This window comes from Struthio camelus, chromosome 8 (assembly GCF_040807025.1).
Source record: "Struthio camelus isolate bStrCam1 chromosome 8, bStrCam1.hap1, whole genome shotgun sequence".
In the NCBI taxonomy this organism is placed as follows: Eukaryota; Metazoa; Chordata; class Aves; order Struthioniformes; family Struthionidae; genus Struthio; species Struthio camelus.
This window is the reverse complement of record NC_090949.1, coordinates 32787299-32806069: the sequence shown is the minus strand read 5'-3', so window position 1 is coordinate 32806069 and position 18771 is coordinate 32787299. Positions and strand designations below refer to the sequence as shown.

Here is an 18771-nt window from a genome sequence, read left to right as displayed (position 1 = left end):
TGTTGCCAGTAAGAGAAGTGTGTAAAGCAGCCGCATGGTGCTCAGAGAGCACCTCTAATCAAACAGTGCAGCTTGGGCATCTCTTTTACAGATGTTTGTTTAGATGTGAAGCTGCTTCAGATTGTGAAGCAATTCTCACCTTTTCAGATTCTGTTTTAGTGAGAAGAAATATTTAACTTCATTCTTTATTTTACTTTTCTGCATCAGTGCTCTTATGTTTACTAGTTTCCATCTGTGACTCATAGAAGAAAATACACTCAATATGAGAAAATAGCCATGTAGTTCTTTTACTTCTAGATAGATTGGTCCCACTTGAACCGATCGTCTTCTACAGTTGGGGTCAATGCATGACCCCCTCTTTTTTTTTTTTTTTTTTTTCAGAGGAGAGATGCAATTATTCAATTAGATTTTTATGTTTAAAATTCATTACGTTATGCTATTAAATCATACCTTTTTTACAAGAAATGCTGTGGGGTTTGGGAGTGAAAGTTGTAGATTTACCTTGGAGTTTCCTAGCAACAGCATTGAACAGCTTCCAGTTTCGTTGCATGTGGACCATGGCTTATCCGTCACCGTGGCTAGTCTCATTTCAAGAAGGGAAGTCAGCAAATAATAGTTTTCCATGAAAAGACGTTACCTGCTGCAGATGTGCATAATTTGCAGTGTGCCAGTACTGTAATTTTAATCATCTGTGCTGAGAGTAGAAAAACTGGCAATTTGCAGTTCCCTACCAGTTGTTTGCCTGCTTTAGAGGTTTCACTACAGTGTTCTTTACTGATACGGACAGAGCAATTTCTGAGTAGCACATCTGGTTGGGGCAGTTTCATGGAAATTTTTGTGTTTCTCCTCAGCTAAAGGATTCTTTTACGGGATATGGGAATTCCACAGTATAAAGCATTTCCTGGTTAAGCATGGCTTGTCATCTTGTCCAGATCTCCCCTAGAAGAGGTTCTTGGCTGGTCAATTTTGCTATGCTACTTTGTGTGAAGAACCTTTAAACATTCTTCTAGCTTTGCAAGTTTAGATCTCGGTGGAAGCTGGTGATCAGATCCCTTTATGCTGGTTTAGAACAATGGACTTTTTCAGATAGATGTAACCGTAGCAATTATCTAACATAGAATGGATTATAGGGGAAGAATAACTGTATTAGAGGTGTAGGAAAGGGCTGTTTAAAATTCATGTTCTGCATATGAAAGAATTCTACTTTGATCTATTTTTAATCCAGTAGAATTCTGGAAATACTCAGAACAGTCAGGAATACAGCAGTACACATAACACACGTACTCATGCTAACATTTATAGAAATAACTTCCACTGCCAGGTTAAGATTTTAACTTCATCTTTCTTATATCTCCAGACTGGGAGGTACACAGAAATCTGAATTGTGTGTGTGTGTGTTTAGGGGTTTTTTTTGGTTGGTTGGTTTGTTTTTAATCCTTACGTTTCTCCCCACAGCTTTGATGCACCACAGCAACCATGTGGACAGCAGTCGTTGTTATCAGTGTGTCAAGTTCCTTGTTACTTTGGCTCAGAAGTGAGTAATGATATGTGTTACAGAGTTTAACCTCACCTCTACCTTGGACCTATCTGTGACTATTTAAGTTGCTGCTCTTACTACCTTGTTCAGCTTTAGGTTATGTTGTTGTAATGTAAGCAATGCTCAAAGGTCTTAATATTACCTGCCACAGTATGAAGTGAAATCTTTTCTGAGTGGTGCTAAAGGTGGATTTCTCCTGTCATAACCAACAGTAGCTGTTTATACAGGCAAAGGTCAGCTACATGCTGTAGAGTATGATTCCAACATTAAGATCAAAATGCATACAAGAAAGCTGTTCTAGATTTTTGAAATAGTATGATTCCTAAATTCTTTTTATTTAGGGTTTGGCATGTGTTCTGATGAGGTATAATTCTGAAATACATGAATCTATGTATTAAACTACATTGTGTAAACTTTACTAGACATTATCACTCTTGCTAATTCAGTAATAAAGCTGTACAGTTTAAGTCAGAGTTTGCAGTGATGGTAATGCCCAGAGAAAGTAGCAGCACAAAGAAAGGCTTTTGATTTTTTTTTTTTTTTTCAATTTTGCCGGAATGCCTTGTTCATGAATAATGAATATAATTTCAATTTCCAAGGTGCCCTACTGCAAAAGATTATTTCAAGGAGAGTTCCCATCACTGGAGTTGGGCTGTGCAGTGGCTACAGAAAAAGGTAGTTTGGCTGTAAAATTACAGAGAAACTGCTGCTTCTGCTGCTTTTTTTTTTTTTTTTTAAAAACAATGAGACTTACATAATTTACATTCTTTATATGGCTCTTTGAGGTACTTCTTAAAACAAAATGCAGGTTGCTTCATTTCTTCTAAGGACCATTTGGATGCAGCTAAGTATGGTATATTTGAAAACTTCAGCCAGTCCCCATATGTTACAGGCTTTTATGTGTGCACAGTAAATAAAACCAAGTGTGAAGAGTCATGATTATCATTCCTTGTCATGTGGCAAGCTTTCAGTGCCAAAGGATTTATGTTAGAAGGCTTCACTTTTTTTAAAAAAGCAGTTTTCCTTTGCCTCTGTGTTGATGCAGGATAACACCTAAAGGAGTGGATTCCTTATAGACTCACTGCAGCTTGCACAGAACATAACTGTTGAAGAGATACAGTTTTTTCCTCCCGCACATGTAGTTTTTGCTCTTCCCTCTAAACGTAACATAAGTTGGGCAGCACATTTTTAATGAATACACAAGGACACTTTTGGAACTTAAACCTTGGCAGAACTGGCCCAGGTCTGCCTTCTGCAGTCAAGAAGAGCCATGCTTGGCCTCTGCGCACTGCAAGCACTAGGGGTCCAGGCTGCCTGTTTGTCCCGACAGCTTCTACCCCAGGCAATAACATGAGGTCAGATGCATGAACTAATATTTTACTGAATACTGGAAGTAGAATTAGTGATATGCTTGCATGCAGTGTAATTTGTTACCGCTCTTTGATTGAAACACAGTGAACTGACAGAGCCTGGATGCAGTCCTACTGAGCCAGTATAAAGTAAAAACAGGCTTATGTAAACCACTGTTGAAAATCTGGATCACTGCCCTTCAGCTGGCCTCCAGTAACTTGCACATGTGTACGGTTACCAAGTAACCAAATTTAGTTACTGGATTGCTGCTGAGGGGCAGTAGTAGTCCTTGAAACTGTTCCAGTCGCGTTAAAAGTGTGCATCTGCCAGTGCTCCAGATCTCCATCTCTTTGCCAAAGGATTCAGGAGCCTTATTCCAGGCTTGTTAGTTCATCTGCCATGACTAGTGGATGAGGCTTTACGCATGTAGAACGTTTACTGCAATTCTCTGTCTGTCTTGGCTTTTTATGTAGATGTCTGAACATTACTGGGCTCCACAGAGTAACGTATCCAATGAAACATCAACTGCGAAAACCTTCCAGCGCACTATTTCAGCACAGGTATGTGTCACAGTCCTACAAGGCAGTGTTACACTTGTTTTATTTTCTTTTTTGCTTTTCAGTTAGTGACACTTTTGGCAACTTTGCCATGTTCCAGTGCCCTTAAGACCATTCTCCCCTTCCAAGCCTGGATCCTGTGGCTGTTTCTGAAAAACTAACCCTCAAATGTTAGTCAATACCTCACAACTACCTGTGGTGACCCAGCTATTTCAGTACAGTAGCTACATTGTTTTAGAATCAACTTTAAAATGGTAGTTATGAAATAAAGGTATCACCATGGCTCCTGAAGCGTCTCTTGAACTGTTTCCAACACAGGACACCCTGGCCTATGCCACAGCCTTGTTGAATGAGAAAGATCAATCTGGAAGCAGTAATGGCTCAGAAAGTAGTCCAGCCAACGAGAATGGAGACAGACATCTGCAGCAGGTAACCATAAAATAAGAACATGTTTGTCTTCTGTTACTTCACTCTCTGTTGGACAACATGTTCCTGGGTCTCAGGGTCAGAACTGTCACTGAATGTAGACATAATAGTTGTGTGCCTTACAAATAATGTGCGATATCTTTTTCCTCCCCCCCCCCCCCCACCTCCTGTGTATATTGAAAGGGCTCAGAGTCTCCTATGATGATTGGTGAGCCTAAAAGTGACCTTGATGATGTTGACCCATAGAGGATACCTATGAACACAAGAGCAGATCAACTCAAATATTTAATGCCTGGTACCTTTTGAAACTGGAGTCCCATTGCTTATGCCATTGGAAGAGTCTGGAAGAGAAGTGGCTTTATAAGACTGCTGGAGGAGAGTGTTTCCCTGAAATCTAACAGCGTTCTTCAGCCATGAAGGCTTCAGATCGATACATGTTCTAGAAAACTGCATCTTCACCTGCAGTAGCTTATGACAGTCCAGACACCGAAAAGTTTGTCAAGAAGATTTTTATCAAGTACACAAACGCTAGTGGTTGAATTTTTATGTGAACATTAAATGAGTGAATGTAAAACTGTTGCTTTTCTGTGATGCTGCAAAAAAAAAAATTCTTTTGGTTTTTATACAGAAAAAAACCAGACTGCCCTTACGTATGGAGGGCAAATTTTTAATCTTTCTGATAATACTGAATAGGAATATTCAAATTTCTGTAAAGATGTGTGATGACTTACATTTCATTGTAAAATATTAGTTAAAGACTCAGTTTACATAAAGACTTCTGTATTTAATATGTCTCCCTGTTAATTTGTAAAGCTCTTTATGAGCAGGTTTAGTAAGCTTGCTCTGTAAGGACAGTGACTCCTTACAGAATGGTTTAGTCAAGGAACTCTGGAATGGGTCATCTTTTCTGGTAACTTTCTGAAAACCACCAAAAATTGGGAAGAGCAATAAAAGAAAAGCTTTGTTTTCTAGGTATGCAGGTGTTTATGAAAGGATGTTGGTGGACTAAAAAAAAAAAAAAAATTAATGGGTAGTTTAAAAGAAAAAAAGCACTTTAACATGGAATTCTGTTGCAGTTTTACTCATTAAATTTTTTTAATCTTTGGAGACATATTGAATAAAATGTGGTCTCAATCATGTGATCTGCAATCACTTGCTTATGCTTTGAAATTACTGAGAAAGTTGGTATTGGTTGTATATGATGAATAATTCCTTGAGTGAGTTGGGGACACTGTTGTGCAGATTTTATAGCAATTTTAACACGGGGAAAGAAAGATTTGGCTTTGTATTTTCACTTGACCAGGCAACATTTAAAATACCACAGCTCTTTTGATTTGCTCATAAACAACTGGAAACCAGTTGGGATGATTTGAGCAATTTTGTTTTCCATGTCAGATGCAGTTCAGTGATTTCTGGTTCTGGATACTAGCTTCTTTTGTGCCATGTGCTTCTTCATATTTTGTACATTTTGTTTGTCACATTTTCTGCACTGCTTTTGCCTTTATTTATGGATTCTGCCTTACTTTAAAAATTATATAAACAAACATGCACAGAAATGGGGGAGATCTTTAGGAGTGCCTAGGTACCTCCAGAACGGATAAATTTGCCAAGTTAAAGGCACAACCAGCCAAAAAGTGCCTTTTTTTTTTTTCTTTTTACACACTGTTGCTGAAACAAGAAGCAGCAGACAGCTTTTCACTGTTGTGCACTAATATTGAAATTAAGCAGTCATTTCACTGTTGGAAGCGAACATCCGATTTGATTTCAGCTGTACAGCTTTATAACTTATTGTGGGTTAAGAGAACCGTTGTCATAAATTGTGTGCGCGAAGTAAGGGTGGCATTGTAGTAAATCTCACTTTTTTCCAAACAATGTCTTCATAGACACATGGCAGAGTTAGCATTTTATAAATGTTTCTGATAATGTGCTGGGACATTTTAAATGTGATGTTTTAATTAATTTTGAATAACTCATTTCTTATGGATACCCCTTCTACCTTCCCTCCCCTCCCTCCCAAAGATACTTTGTAATGGGTCATAAATCATCACAAGCAGTCAGTATACAGCGGTGATGGTGACGGAAGAAGCTGGTGATGTTCCTGTGGGTTGGCACCAATTGTCACTTCAGGTTCCTGTTATTTCCTATGGAAACAACATCCTCACTTACTGCAAGCCCAAAGAAGCATTGATGGGAGAATTGCATCAGGATGGCTCATCACCACGGTATACTTGAAACCAATACAACTTTTTCATAGTTCTGCTCATGCTTGTACAAAGCCAATGGTTATAATTTGCAATAAGATGATACTTGGTCAATTTTGGTTTCCAGCTGCTGTCATTTGAACCTGCTGAAGATTATTTTTTGGAAAATAGAGTTCAACAAAACTAGTTTTTGTGTAAATTGTGATGCATTTCTATGTTGTAATTTTTACTGCCAATCTTTTTGGATGAAAATGTTTTTATACGGCTTACAAAATGCTCAGTGAGGAGCAGCCACAGCCTGCCTGTGAGCCTCTGGAGAGATACTGTCCAATTAATACATAGACATTTGGCACTGGAAAAAAAGGCAGGCTTGATGAACAGTCTTGGGATTCCTGGTCAATGGAATAAAGTTATTCCTTTCACAGAAAACTAGTGTAATCTTTAGATTGTGCATACACTGTGCTGTGTCTTGTTGATCCTCTTATCTTGAAACCTCTTAGGCCAGTCCTTCAGATAACAAGCTCTGCGAGGTTACCCTACTCACCTTTTTGGCAGCTGTCCAAAGTAAATTGAAATAGTTGAATGGCCTTCAGAAGTGTTCTGCTGCATGTCCTTACACTGTGGCATATTCCCCCTGCACTGTCACATTTGTATCTGCATGCAGTTTCTTCTCCTGGAGAGAAGAAATTAGTCTGCTGCTTCTCAGCAGACAGATTTATCCTGGCTATGCCTGTAGTCATGGATTAGACTGGCTTTTGTGCATCAGATAACAAGATTTGCAGCTCTAGACTGGCACTAATACTGTCTTTGCTGCTGGTGCATGATGCGGAAAGCAGCGCAGCCGCCGTCTTACAGTAAAATCTCTTACCTCAAGATGGACATGCAGCAATACCACTGTAGCAATAGTTTCCCTCTAGTAGTACCACCATAGTTTTCCTGGTCATCTTCCCCACCCCCCCCCCCCACACACACCCCAAGTAGAACCAGTAGCTACAGATAGGTCTGCTGTCCCAACTCTGTGTCACTTACAGATGCCTCCTCCCTCCAGTCTAAGGACAAATAATTATTTTTCAAGCATGGCCCAGACTGCAATCTCCACTGGCAGTGCCGGTCCTGCGAGAACAGATGGGGTATCGCAGATGACATGACCTGCTGCTTGTGTTGATCACGCTATTCACAGCTTGCCTGAGATCAACATGGCTTTCTCCTAAATGACAGGTAAAGGAGCAAAAAAAAAAAAAGGTTGGTAGGTTTTAACAGCTGCAGCAGGTGCGGTTTGCCCCCTGCTAAAGCCTTATCCTGCACTTCGTCTCAAATTTCTCTTACCATCAAATGAATGCTGGTCCTTGCCTGCTACCAGGTGCTCACCATAGTACATGCTATTACTAGGACTGAGGAAAGGGCCCTGGGAAAGGCCCAGTGTGCACAAGGCACTCCAAAATACTCTCATGTCATGGGTGGTGCTGTTCATGGTCAGGGGTAGGCCAGGGCCCGAGGACTGTCCCTGTGCTGCTTGCTAGCCTGATGCTTTGCGTAAGGCATGGCCGTTCTGGTACATACGATTCAGTGCACCTGGATTCAAGGCCTTTTTCTAAGCTTTCTCTTGTGGTCCGTTTGCTTCCCTCTTGACTAATAGCATTTGGCCTCTGGTGGTTTTGCTTGCATTTGCAGCGAAGTGGAAAGGTTTCCTTTTATTTCTTACCCAGAAGTCCATAGACCTTCAGGTGTACATTGCCATTTTTAAGTTTGTGCTCCAGAACAAATACGAATAATCTTTCTGCCTACACCACGCTTGACACACAAGGTAGCAAGCAAGGGCTAATTTGGCTTTAATATTGTTTCCCTCCACCAGGCTTACACAGGCATACTTGAAATAAACTGTGAAATCTGGCTTACTGATGCACAGAACGTATAGATCTGTCGCCTGGGAACTTGAAAAAGCAGAGGTGCCACCTTCAGCTGGGAGCCGGCTGGGGTAGCAGGCGGCAGGATCCTCCCCTCTCACAGGGCAGACAGCAGAGGGAAAATACCTGATGCGCAGTTTGAGAGGTTACAGCCTAATGAGTAGACCAAGCATCTAGATTGCTGAAAATTACCCGCAGTGAGTGTCAAAACTATTCGGGAGCTCTTTTGTGTTAGCATCCCTCTAAGATTTTTTTTCCTCTACGTGAAATTCAGATTATAGCTGATAATTTTATGGGCTGTAATTATATACGCCTGTTACGTAATTATGCGTTTCAGTTGGGGTTGGGTTTTTTGCTGTCTATGTAACAAGTTAGAAATAGCTTAAACTTTCTAAAGTGGTGCTTCCTGTTGGACTTCTGTCTTCTCTTGATGATTAAAGCTGTAGTAAGGTCTCTGTAAAAGGCGTTTTAAGGGAGGAAAACACACCCAACCCAGAAAAGCCAAAGTTTGACAGCTAACCTTACAACATCAGGCCTGATTTCTTCACCTGTCCTCACATAACACCACGCAAACTGTGTGTTGTGGTAGCAGGAGAGGCCCAAAAAAGAGAGAAAAGGGTGAGAGTCAGCTTTGATAGCTTCTGCTAGTTCTTAGCTTTGGACTGCTGCTGCCGATTTCTTTTCGATCATCTTTTCGAGCTTCACCTGTCAACCAATGCTTCCACCCCATCACATCGCCAGGAACGAAGGCCAGTGTCTTAGCAACAGCCGCGAAAAGCTTACGGGCACGTTTCCCGAAGCTGGAAGATGGTTTGCTTCCGTAAGTGGACACTCCTGCACCGCAGCACTGTTCTAAAAATAAACTTCTGCTGCTGCTCTTGCATGCACGCGTGCCAAGACGCATCAGCCCCGGTGTCTGCACCAGTCCTAACGCGCAGATAGCTGTTGGCACGGCAGAGGTGTCCCTGCTGTTGGCGCTGACCTCTGAGACACCAGCAGTCGTTGAGGTGCTCCTGCTACCTGAGGCAAGGTTCAAAGCCGGAGGCGATGGCCTGGGGGCCTGGGCTCTGGCCGCAGCAGCGCTCCCTCGTCCGAGCAACGCAAGTACCTGGACAGCCGCCTCCTGCCGCGGTGGTGCCAGCTCCGGCTTGCAAACAGGAGAGCAGCTCCGCCGCACGCCTCCCCAAAGGGACGCACGTTAAGCCACACCACAGATCGTACCTACTAAGCACTGGTCTATGAATTTTATTTTAAAAAGACACTTACAAAATGTTTATTTATAAAACTCCAAATAAATATTTCAGATACAAATGTAAAAACCAAAGCACTATGAAAGCTTTTCTTTTTCTTTGGAAAAAAAGAAAAAGGAATTACAGGCAGTTCTACGCATCTCGGGAAGCCCTGAGAGGGCAACGACTGAAGCAAGGCGTAACACCAGCAGACCGTTAGCTTTGCACTTCAGCACCAACAACACAACCCCACTAACGAAGCAGTAGCTTGTACCGTAGCAATGCAAATTAAAATCTGATACTAAGCAAGCAAGACTCTTTGGAGCCCTTACACTTGACTAAAAAGCAAAAGAGCCTCTCGAGGCCGTGACTAGGCAACTTTAAAACTGCCTAAAACAGCTAAACTACAATTAGCCAGGCGCTAAGCTGGGTTAGCTGCAATCGAATCGGCAACCAGTCAGGAAAGGAAGGAGCGATCCCCACCGCGATCCTCTTCGGAAAGGCTGTGGGCTCGTCACGCGCTGCGTGCCAACACGACCAAACAGCCTAGAGCCGGCGTAGGTACTCAACGCGTTGACAGAGACCCGACGCGCGCCGGGGAAAGGGTGGCGGGGCCGCTCTAGCCTCCCCGAGGCAGCTGCCACCCGCCCTGTCCCATCGCAGCCACCGCGGCCCCCGGGGCCGCCGCGCGCGGGGAGCATCGCCCTCCTCCGCGCCTCGCGCGGGGGCCGCCGCGGCCACGCCGGGGACGGCAGCCGCAGGAAGGGCGTCGCGGAGGGAGGCCGAGCCCCGCCGGCTCGGCACCGCGACGCAGCCCAGCAGCCGTCCCGCCGGGCCGGGGCAGCGGCGGCGGCGGCGTCTCCGGCTCGTCCCTGCCTCAGCGCCGGCTCCTGCAGCAGATGGCGACGGCCGCCGGCGCTTTGCCGCCGGCGCCGCCGGCTGCCACGCAGGTGTCGTCGACGGCGTAGGCCCCCAGCGCCGCGCCGCCCGGCGAGTAGGCGTTGCAGCCCGTCAGCGTCCAGCCCTCGTCGCAGGACACCGTCGCCTAACGGCCGGGGATGGGGGGGAGAAGACATCGCGCTTGGCGGGCCGCCCGGGCGGCGGAGGGCGGCCGGTACCCCGGCTCCCGCTGGGGGGGCCGTGCCCCCGTCCCTACCTTCTCCGCCGAGCCCGGCGGCGCCTGCTCCTTCACCCGGCACTCGAGGCTGGCGGCGGGGCAGCACGAGGCGTGCGCGGCGGCGGCGGCCGTCCCCCCGGCGCAGCGGTGGGGCTCGCTCCCCGGCCCCAGGAGGGGCCGGCCGCCGTCGCCCAGCGCCGCGGCGGCCGAACGGAAGCTGCACCCTGCCGAGGGGAGGGAGGGAGAGCCACGTCGGGGGCGGGGGGCAGAGCTGGGCCGCAAGGGAGCTAGCGCCCAGCCGGTCCCCTAGCAGAGCGCGCCGGGCTTCGGCCTTGACCCCAGCCTACCGGTGAGCACGTGGTCCCGCGCGGAGCAGCCGGCCCCCTCGGCGGCCCCGGCGCTGGCGTTGATCCGGCAGCCGGCCGCCGGCCGCGTGCAGCACCTGGCTACGGCGTAGACGCCGCGGCCGCGGAAAGCGTTGTGGGCCACGCACTCCTTCCCGCCGTCTTTTTCCTAGCGCGGAGAGAGCGCCAAGCCGGCGACGGCGGCGGCGGGGATGCTCGCGGGTGCCCGGCGGTGCCCGCCGCCCGTACCCCCCCCCACACACACACACACACACACACCCCCGGCCCGGCCTCACCTCCAGGTGCTCCCCCAGCCGCCGGCCGCTCGGGGAGAAACTGGAGCAGCTGAACATCTCCTCGGCGCCGGCGCAGCGGGCCGCGGCCGTGGCGCGGCGGGTGACGCCCGAGCGGGCCGACCACACCGTGCGGCAGTACAGCCGCTGCTCTGCAACGGGGCGGGGGGCGAACGTCAGCCCAGCGCGCGGCGGGGACGGCCGGAGCCCGCAACCCGGCCCGGGGCCCGCCCGCTGGCCGCGCGTTGCGCCGGGGCTCCTCACCTGGGGGCAGGGCCGGGGGCAGCCGCGCCACGCCGCCGGGCGTGAGGAGCCGCTGCTCCTCGGGGAACCAGGCGGCGTTGATGACGTCCTTGGCGGCGAAGTGCAGCAGGCGCTGCCGCAGCTCGGCCAGGCTCAGCCGCGGCGCGGCGCTGAGCGTCACGGCGGCGATGCCTGCGGGCAGGAGGCGCCAGCGGCAGGCCGTGAGCCCCGGAGCCGCGCCGCCGGGCGACGGCCCCCGCCGGCGCCCGCCCCCGGGGCCCCCCGCTCGCCTGCCACGTGCGCGGCCGCCTGCGACGTCCCGCTCTGCGAGGTGAAGCAGGTGCTGCAGTCGCTGGAGGCGCCGATGATGTCGTCCCCCGGGGCGAAGACGTCCACGCAGCGCCCGAAGTTGGTGCCCAGCGAGCCGATGGAGACGGGCTGGTCCCGGCTGTTGGTCGCGCCGACCGTGATAACCTGCGGCGGCGGCAGACAGACGGCGGGTAGGGGACGCTGGGCCGGCGCGTCGCCTACGCTGGCGCCCCGAGCGGAGCCTGCGTCCCCGGACGGCCGCGGCGCCGGGGACCCGCAGCCCCCGTCGGCCGAGCACGGCGGGCTTTCCCCAGGCAGCTCCCACCCCAGCGAATCAACCCCGTCCTCCAGCCGGGTAAACCGAGGCACAGAGCGCGGAAATAACCCAGACGCCCCGCAGAAGGGCGGCAGGCCCCCAGGTCTCGGCTCCCCTACCTCCGGCTCCGAGGCCGGCGAGTACAGACAGGCGTCGTCCTTGTAGTTACCGGCGGCCGCGATGAGCACCACCCCCATCTCTGCCAGCCGCCGACAGCCGGCGTTGAGCACGCGGCTGTAGGCGCCGGCGAAGGGCAGCAGCACGACCAGCGGCGCGTAGGGCTGGGCCTCCAGCGTCGCTGCGATGAACTCCAGGCCTGGAAAGAGCAACACGAGGGTCAGCAAAAATACTGCAAGACGGGGACGGTGCAGGTGGCTCCTGGGGGCCTGCAGGGAAAGGGCAGGAAGGTCTCTCCTCTCCCGGCACGGGGTGCTCACCGATGAGGGTCCCGCTGACGGTGCCCTTGCCCTGGCAGTTGAGCACCCGGAGGCTGCGGACGCTGGCCCCGTTGGCCACGCCGGCGTCGCGCCCGCTCACCACCCCGGCCATGTGGGTGCCGTGGCTGTCGCACTTGCTGGCCTGCCGGAGACACCCTTTTACGCCCGGGCTCATCGCGTCGAAGCGGGTGTGCAACGCCGCAGCTTCCCCGCGCGCACGCGTCGCCCTCTGCACCCGTTAAATCCCGCCGCAGAGTAAACGTCTGGGCTGCGGGCTTGCAAGATTGAAAAAAACCGATGCCGTGTAGCAGGAGGAAAGTGGGCAGAACGGGCTGGCGGCCGGCCGGTCTGCTCCAGGGCTGCGTTAGCGCTGGGCTGCCCCAAGCACCACGGAGAGAGCCGGATGTGCCAGGCTCCCGCGGCCTCGCTCACCTGCCTGTGGAAACGGGTGCCGTCTTCCTCGGGGACGCTCTCAAAGTCGGTCACAAACACCCTGCCCTCGATCTCCCGATGGTTGCTCTGCACGCTGGTGTCCAGCAGGTAGATCTCCACCAGATCCCCTTTATCTGCCGGAGACACGGTCGGCGGGAAAAGGCAATCGTGACCGCGGTCAGCCCCAAAAGGTCGTTCGCACCACCACCTCCCCATGGCCACCTCGCACCCTCCCGAGAAGGGGACAAGCGCCCCAGACCTGCACCATCCTGCGGAGGAGATATCTCCATCTCCCCGCGGTTGGGAGATGGGGGTCAGCGCACGTCTCCCCGTCCCAGCTGAGCTGCCCGCCCCGCAGGCAGGCGTCTCGACATCCCCTCCCCAAAATCCCCCAGCGCCCCGCGATTCCCTCCTCCGCCCGTCTGCGCGGGGGTGGCAGAGGCAGCGCTTACTGGGAGGGCTGTAGGCGCCCGCCCTGGACGGCGCCGGCACGATCCTGTCCAGGTTCCAGGGGATGCTCTGGGCAAACACGTACGAGTCCTCCTCGACGTACTCCACGTGCGGCAGCTTCAGCGCCTGCGGGGGAGACGGCACCCAGCGTCCGCGGCGCGGCCCCAAACACCAGTTTGGCGGCAGCCAGTTCCCGTGGGATTGCCCTGCCCGGGATCTCCGTGGGGACGTGCCAGGCACAGGCTGCTTTGCTCACACCGCGGGTCAAACGCTCGCCACCTTCCAGCCCCCAGGAAGCCGGGTGCAAAGCCAGTGTCTCCCTCTGGATTTCGCCACCCTGAAGCTGCTATCTCAAAGGGAACCCCAGGCAACCCGGCCGGGTTACCCTTTTCTGACCAGAGGCCAGGAGCTGGCGCTTGGGAAGTAGATGAAAAAAAAAAAAACTTAAACAAATAAAAACCACATGCAGGCAGCTGCGCAATAAACCACCCGTGGGGAAGGTTTCCTCCTCCTTCCCCTGTTGGGGAGCCTAGTTATGCCCTGGAGCATGCAGGTTTGCAAACGCGGCAAGAACCCCGACCAAGAGCTTAAAACAATACTTTTGCAAGCGGAAAAGCTCCCGTTCCCTGCGGGCCTCGGTGAGCACGCTCGGGCTGGCGCTGCCACCCCCGAAGCAGCCCCGCTCCCGCCCGCAGCCCTGCCGAAACCGGCGCCCCGTACCATGTCCAGCACGTCGCTGCTCATCTTCACCACGAAGGCGGGGAGCAGGTGGCGGAAGATGTGCAGCACCTCGGTGAGGTAGCCGCGGCGGGCGGCGCGGGCCTGCAGCCGCCGCGCCGTGCCCTCCACCTGGGCGCCGCCGCTCTCGGCCCGCAGCACCACCACGTAGCGCCCGGGCAGCCGCCACGCCGCCTGCGGGGATGCAACCGTCCGGGGGTCAGCACGGCCCTGCCGGAGCCCCGGCCCCGGCCCCGGCCCGCTCCTCACCTTGGCAGCCCGCTGGAAGGTGCCGGGCCCCGTCGGGGCGGCCGCCGCCGCCGTCACCGCCACCGCCTCGTCGGCGCGGCTCAGCGCCTGCACCAGCTCCGCCGCCAGCTCCCCCGCCGCCGCCGCCCCCGCCGCCGCCAGCACCGCCGCCAGCGCCAGCGCCGGCGCCCAGGGGCCCATGGCCCCGCCGCCCCGACCGGCCCGACGGCGCGGGGCCCAGCGAGCAGCCGCCGCCGCGCAGCCGCCTCCGGCCGCGGAGAGAGCAGCCGGGAGAGCCGAGCCGCCTCCGGCCGCGGAGCCGCCTCGGACCGCGGAGTCCGGAGCCTCCTTGGACCGCGGAGCCGCCTCGGACCGCGGAGTCCGGAGCCTCCTTGGACCGCGGAGCCGCCTCCGGCCGCGGAGAGAGCAGCCGGGAGAACCGAGCCGCCTCCGGCCGCGGAGCCGCCTCGGACCGCGGAGTCCGGAGCCGCCTCGGACCGCGGAGTCCGCAGCCTCCTTGGACCGCGGAGCCGCCTCGGACCGCGGAGTCCGGAGCCTCCTTGGACCGCGGAGCCGCCTCGGACCGCGGAGTCCGGAGCCGCCTCGGACCGCGGAGTCCGGAGCCGCCTCGGACCGCGGAGTCCGGAGCCGCCTCGGACCGCGGAGTCCGGAGCCGCCTCGGACCGCGGAGTCCGGAGCCGCCTCGGACCGCGGAGCCGCCTCGGACCGCGGAGTCCGGAGCCTCCTTGGACCGCGCAGCCGCCTCCGGCCGCGGAGAGAGCAGCCGGGAGAACCGAGCCGCCTCGGACCGCGGAGCCGCCTCGGACCGCGGAGTCTGGAGCCGCCTTGGACCGCGGAGTCCGGAGCCGCCTCGGACCGCGGAGCCGCCTCGGACCGCGGAGCCGCCTCGGACCGCGGAGCCCGCCCGGACCGCGGAGCCGCCCTGGACCGCGGAGCCGCCCTGGACCGCGGAGCCGCCTCGGACCGCGGAGTCCGGAGCCGCCTCGGACCGCGGAGCCGCCTCGGACCGCGGAGTCCGGAGCCTCCTTGGACCGCGCAGCCGCCTCCGGCCGCGGAGAGAGCAGCCGGGAGAACCGAGCCGCCTCGGACCGCGGAGCCGCCTCGGACCGCGGAGTCTGGAGCCGCCTTGGACCGCGGAGTCCGGAGCCTCCTTGGACCGCGCAGCCGCCTTGGACCGCGGAGCCGCCTCGGACCGCGGAGTCCGGAGCCTCCTTGGACCGCGCAGCCGCCTTGGACCGCGGAGCCGCCTCGGACCGCGGAGTCCGCAGCCGCCTCGGACCGCGGAGCCTCCTTGGACCGCGCAGCCGCCTCCGGCCGCGGAGAGAGCAGCCGGGAGAACCGAGCCGCCTCCGGCCGCGGAGCCGCCTTGGACCGCGGAGTCTGGAGCCTCCTTGGACCGCGGAGCCGCCTTGGACCGCGGAGCCGCCTCGGACCGCGGAGTCCGGAGCCGCCTTGGACCGCGGAGTCCGGAGCCACCTCGGACCGCGGAGCCCGCCCGGACCGCGGAGCCGCCCTGGACCGCGGAGCCGCCTCGGACCGCGGAGTCCGGAGCCCCTCGGACCGCGCAGCCCCCTCCGAGCTCGGCGCGCAGCGCAGCGCGAGTGGGCGCGCAGGCTGCCGCGCACGGGCGCCTCCCCCCGCCGCTGCCCGCCCGCCCCCCGGTGCCCGGCGCGATCACGCCACCGCCGCCGCCATCGGACCACCGGGCCGGTTAAACATTAACGGGCGGCAGCGGGGCCCCTCGAGGGCGCCGGGCAGGGAGGCGGCCAGTCGCGGCGGCCGGCGGCCAGGAGGGATGCTGCTGGGTCTGCGCAGAGCGGCCCTTCCTGCAGCAGTTGTCCTGCGACCTGCCCAAGAATACTGTGCGTGTGCTGGGAGTTGTGGCAAGTAAATCGCCGGCGCTAAAGGGCTGTTTTCAGAAGGGACTGAAACCTTTTATGTCTCCCTTATTGGCTTACTTCAGAGACGAATCCTCATGAAGGCTTTTAATCCTGTTTGCACATTTTTTACGGAGTCATCACACATTCCACATGTTTCTTTCTTCCCCCCCCCTCCCAGTGATACGGTTGCTCCTTCCCCGTCGCTCTCACTATTTCTTTGCACATAGGAGAGGTGTCTGCGGCAGGGAGCCCCGACACCCCCGTTCTGCTCCCGCTTCGCCCCCGATGTCCTTGCTGACCTTTGGCAAGGTCACCGCCCCGTGCCTCAGTTTCCCCTGGTTTCCAGGCAGAGAGCCATTCTTAGATCAACTACTTGGTCCACAAGCTCCTCAAAGCAAGGGCAGCCCCGCGGGACCCACCTTGGCTGCGGGCGGTGGGCCAGGGGAGAAGAAGGGGCTCTCTGCTCACAAAGCTTTACGTCTTCATACGTTTTAGTGTTTCCAGGAGCCCCCGGGTGCCGGTTCGCGCTCCAGGCGGAGAAGGCCCTGACGCCAGGACTCAGCCAGCACTGGCTGCAAGCGGCAAATTAAAAGCAAGTGGCAAGAGCCTACGGCTGGGTAAGCGGCCTGGCGCGCGGGTTCGGAGCCGCTCGTTAGCGCTTGGCTAAACCGACTCGTTAGCGAGACGGAGGAAGGGGCAAGGGCAGGTCCCGCGTGACGCCAGCCGCGAGGCCGCGGGCCGCGGCGGGGAGCCGGCGCGCCGCAGCGAGATGCGCCTCGCTCCCGCTTTGCGGCCCGCCTGAGCCCCGCGGCCGCCAGGCGTCCGGCGGAGCGTGAGGCGAGCGGCCAAGGATGGAGCCGGCAGCCGCGGGGAAGTGCTGGGATCTGGGCTCGGCCGGCGCCACTAAGGCATCTCTGCGCCACACAGCTAACACCGCCGGACACGGGGGACCTATTAAACCGGTAATTAAGCAGCAGATAGAAACTAGCCCGCTTTCAAAGGCGCTGCACTGAGGAGGTTTGCAAGTGCTCCGCTTCTCCGAATAACAAGGATCCTGCATTTAGGGGCTTATTTGCGGATCGGAGGATCTGGCATGGACCGCCGTGCTGAACCCAAAACGGCCGTGCCTCCGTTAGCAGCCGGCGCACCCACGCCGCTTTGGGGGCAAGGGAGCCAAGAGGGAGCCCGTGTCGCGGGCAGGCTCCCTCCGCATCGCCAGGCTCTCTCTGCTTCTAAGTCGCTTCCTCTCTTGCAGGAGCTGCAGCCCGAGGCGGCCCCGGCTGCCTGCCGGGGCTGCGGAGCTGCCCCGTGCGTGCCCCAGCCTGACGGATGGAGCAACGTCAGGGAGCCCTCGGTGTAAATACCCAACCAAAGCGCCCGTGCGGGGGGCCCGTGAGGTCCCCAGCCCCGGAAGGAGAGGCTGTCTGCGGAGAGAGTCTTTCCAGCCTCCTGAGCACGCTCGGAAACAGCTGAAAACTGAGGACCTTGTCGTCGGTAGATCCCTTTCCCGTCTCAGCACAGTGGGAAGCCACTAGCAAGGATCCCTGTTGCTGCTGGGAGCAGTGGTACCCTGTTGGCCACCTCGGTGCTCCGAGCCATGCCGCGAGGGCAAACCGCGAGCGAAGAGACTGGCCGCCAAAAGCATCAGGCACCGGCCGCGATGCCTGCTGAGCTGCTGAGTCTGGGGTGTTGGTGCAGGAGGGAGCCCCGTCTGGAGGGGGAGAGGAGAGAGCAGCGGAGAAGTCGCCAGCCCGTGGGGAGGGGGCCCTGTAAATCTGCTGCTGCCCGCAAACCCGGGCAGGCAGGTAAACGTGGAGCTGCCGGGACAGCGCCGGCAGAGCGCGGGGTGAAACGGGGCCCCGGCGGCCCGGGCTGTGCCCTGGCTCCCTGGGGAGGGGGCATGGGGGGGCAGGGGCCTGCGCTCTGCCCGGGAGCTGGAGCTGCAGAGCAAAGGTAGACGTGAGGGAAAAAAAAATAAGGTGCAGTCCTGTACGAGCTGCCCGGCAGAGCGCAGGGGAAGGTTTCCACCTACACAATTAGAGGGCTGCAAGCGCAGCACTCACAGGAAGCTTGACGTGATCTCTGCACCAGCCGGGAATCGAACCCGGGTCGCAAGAATGGGAATCTTGCATGATACCACTACACCACTGGTGCTGTGAGTGTGCAGGGCTCAGCGCCAGGCTGAGGACCCAGCGCGCGTGGGTGTCTCCCGGGAGCTTTGCAGACGCTCTCAGCTCTAAGCGACTGCGGGTCCCAACGGGACGCAGCCTCGCTCGCCTGATCGCCCGGCGTGCCTGAGATACCGTCGCTTTGTGCCCCTGCCCGGCTTGTGACGGTAGCTTGTGCAGCACGGGGCAGCTCCAGCCAAATTTGGCTGAGCTGTGCACATCTCGCACGCTCAAAGTTTGGTGAAAATCGGGGAACAGGAGAGAAATCTTATTCCTATGGGCAGCGAAGCAAAGGCTGCTGCAGAGGGCTCAGCCCTTAGGAGACGTCAGCGAGCCTGCGAGGGCTCAGCAGTCCCGCAGGCCCAGCGCGGCGGGGAGCCGGCCAAGGCGCGTCGCTGCGAGCGGCCGGCCCGGCGGAGGGGATCTCGGCAATTCCCTGGCGTGCAACGGGTTTTTCCCATTAGGAAACGGCATCTTTTGAAAAAGTCAGCGCTCGCCTGCGGGCGTAACATCCCGCGAGACGCTGGTTAAAAAAAAAACCTGCAGCTGGGTAAAAAAAAAACCCAGGGTCCTGAGCAGCAGCGGAGAGCT

General features: G+C 55.9%; 3 protein-coding genes and 1 non-coding gene across 6 annotated transcripts in view; 2 read left to right on the top strand and 2 right to left on the bottom strand.

Moving 5' to 3' along the window:
- The window catches only part of USP24 (ubiquitin specific peptidase 24), a 70027-nt gene extending 63527 nt beyond the window's left edge, over nucleotides 1–6500 (top strand). For 2 of the 3 annotated variants that reach the window (XM_068953239.1, XM_068953237.1), the window contains 5 exons: nucleotides 1456–1534; nucleotides 2137–2212; nucleotides 3361–3447; nucleotides 3763–3873; nucleotides 4054–4228. In XM_068953239.1, the coding sequence (XP_068809340.1) occupies nucleotides 1456–1534; nucleotides 2137–2212; nucleotides 3361–3447; nucleotides 3763–3873; nucleotides 4054–4116 (416 nt within the window). In that variant the 3' untranslated portion in view covers nucleotides 4117–4228. Of the gene's footprint in view, nucleotides 1–1455; nucleotides 1535–2136; nucleotides 2213–3360; nucleotides 3448–3762; nucleotides 3874–4053 lie in introns of all 3 variants that reach the window. The other variant, XM_068953238.1, reaches the window with a different exon arrangement.
- A 2690-nt stretch (nucleotides 6501–9190) lies between these two features.
- On the bottom strand, nucleotides 9191–14246 carry PCSK9 (proprotein convertase subtilisin/kexin type 9). The gene is made up of 12 exons (XM_068953240.1): nucleotides 14133–14246; nucleotides 13866–14057; nucleotides 13148–13271; nucleotides 12696–12829; nucleotides 12264–12405; nucleotides 11946–12142; nucleotides 11492–11675; nucleotides 11223–11393; nucleotides 10962–11110; nucleotides 10669–10834; nucleotides 10361–10545; nucleotides 9191–10249 (listed from the first exon to the last, which is right to left on the bottom strand). Exons 2-12 carry the CDS (start codon nucleotides 13887–13889, stop codon nucleotides 10082–10084), a joined length of 1644 nt encoding a protein of 547 aa, XP_068809341.1. The 5' UTR covers nucleotides 13890–14057; nucleotides 14133–14246; the 3' UTR covers nucleotides 9191–10081.
- On the top strand, nucleotides 14066–15847 carry LOC138068032 (basic proline-rich protein-like). Its single transcript, XM_068952592.1, has one exon. It carries the CDS (start codon nucleotides 14066–14068, stop codon nucleotides 15845–15847), a length of 1782 nt encoding a protein of 593 aa, XP_068808693.1.
- Nucleotides 15848–18095: 2248 nt separating this feature from the next.
- On the bottom strand, nucleotides 18096–18166 carry TRNAG-CCC (transfer RNA glycine (anticodon CCC)). Its single transcript has one exon. It is a non-coding gene; the product is annotated as a tRNA-Gly (tRNA).
- Between the last annotated feature and the right edge of the window lie 605 nt (nucleotides 18167–18771).

Coding starts and splice junctions, on each gene's coding strand:
- PCSK9 (XM_068953240.1), bottom strand. CDS start 13,889: ATGAGCAGCGACGTGCTGGACATG. Junction 11,676..11,945: donor CGCCGGCCTCGGAGCCGGAG/GTAGGGGAGCCG, acceptor CCGCCGCCGCAG/GTTATCACGGTCGGCGCGAC. Junction 10,250..10,360: donor CGCCGGGCTCGGCGGAGAAG/GTAGGGACGGGG, acceptor CCCGGCCGTTAG/GCGACGGTGTCCTGCGACGA.
- LOC138068032 (XM_068952592.1), top strand. CDS start 14,066: ATGCAACCGTCCGGGGGTCAGCACGGCCCTGCCGGAGCCCCGGCCCCG.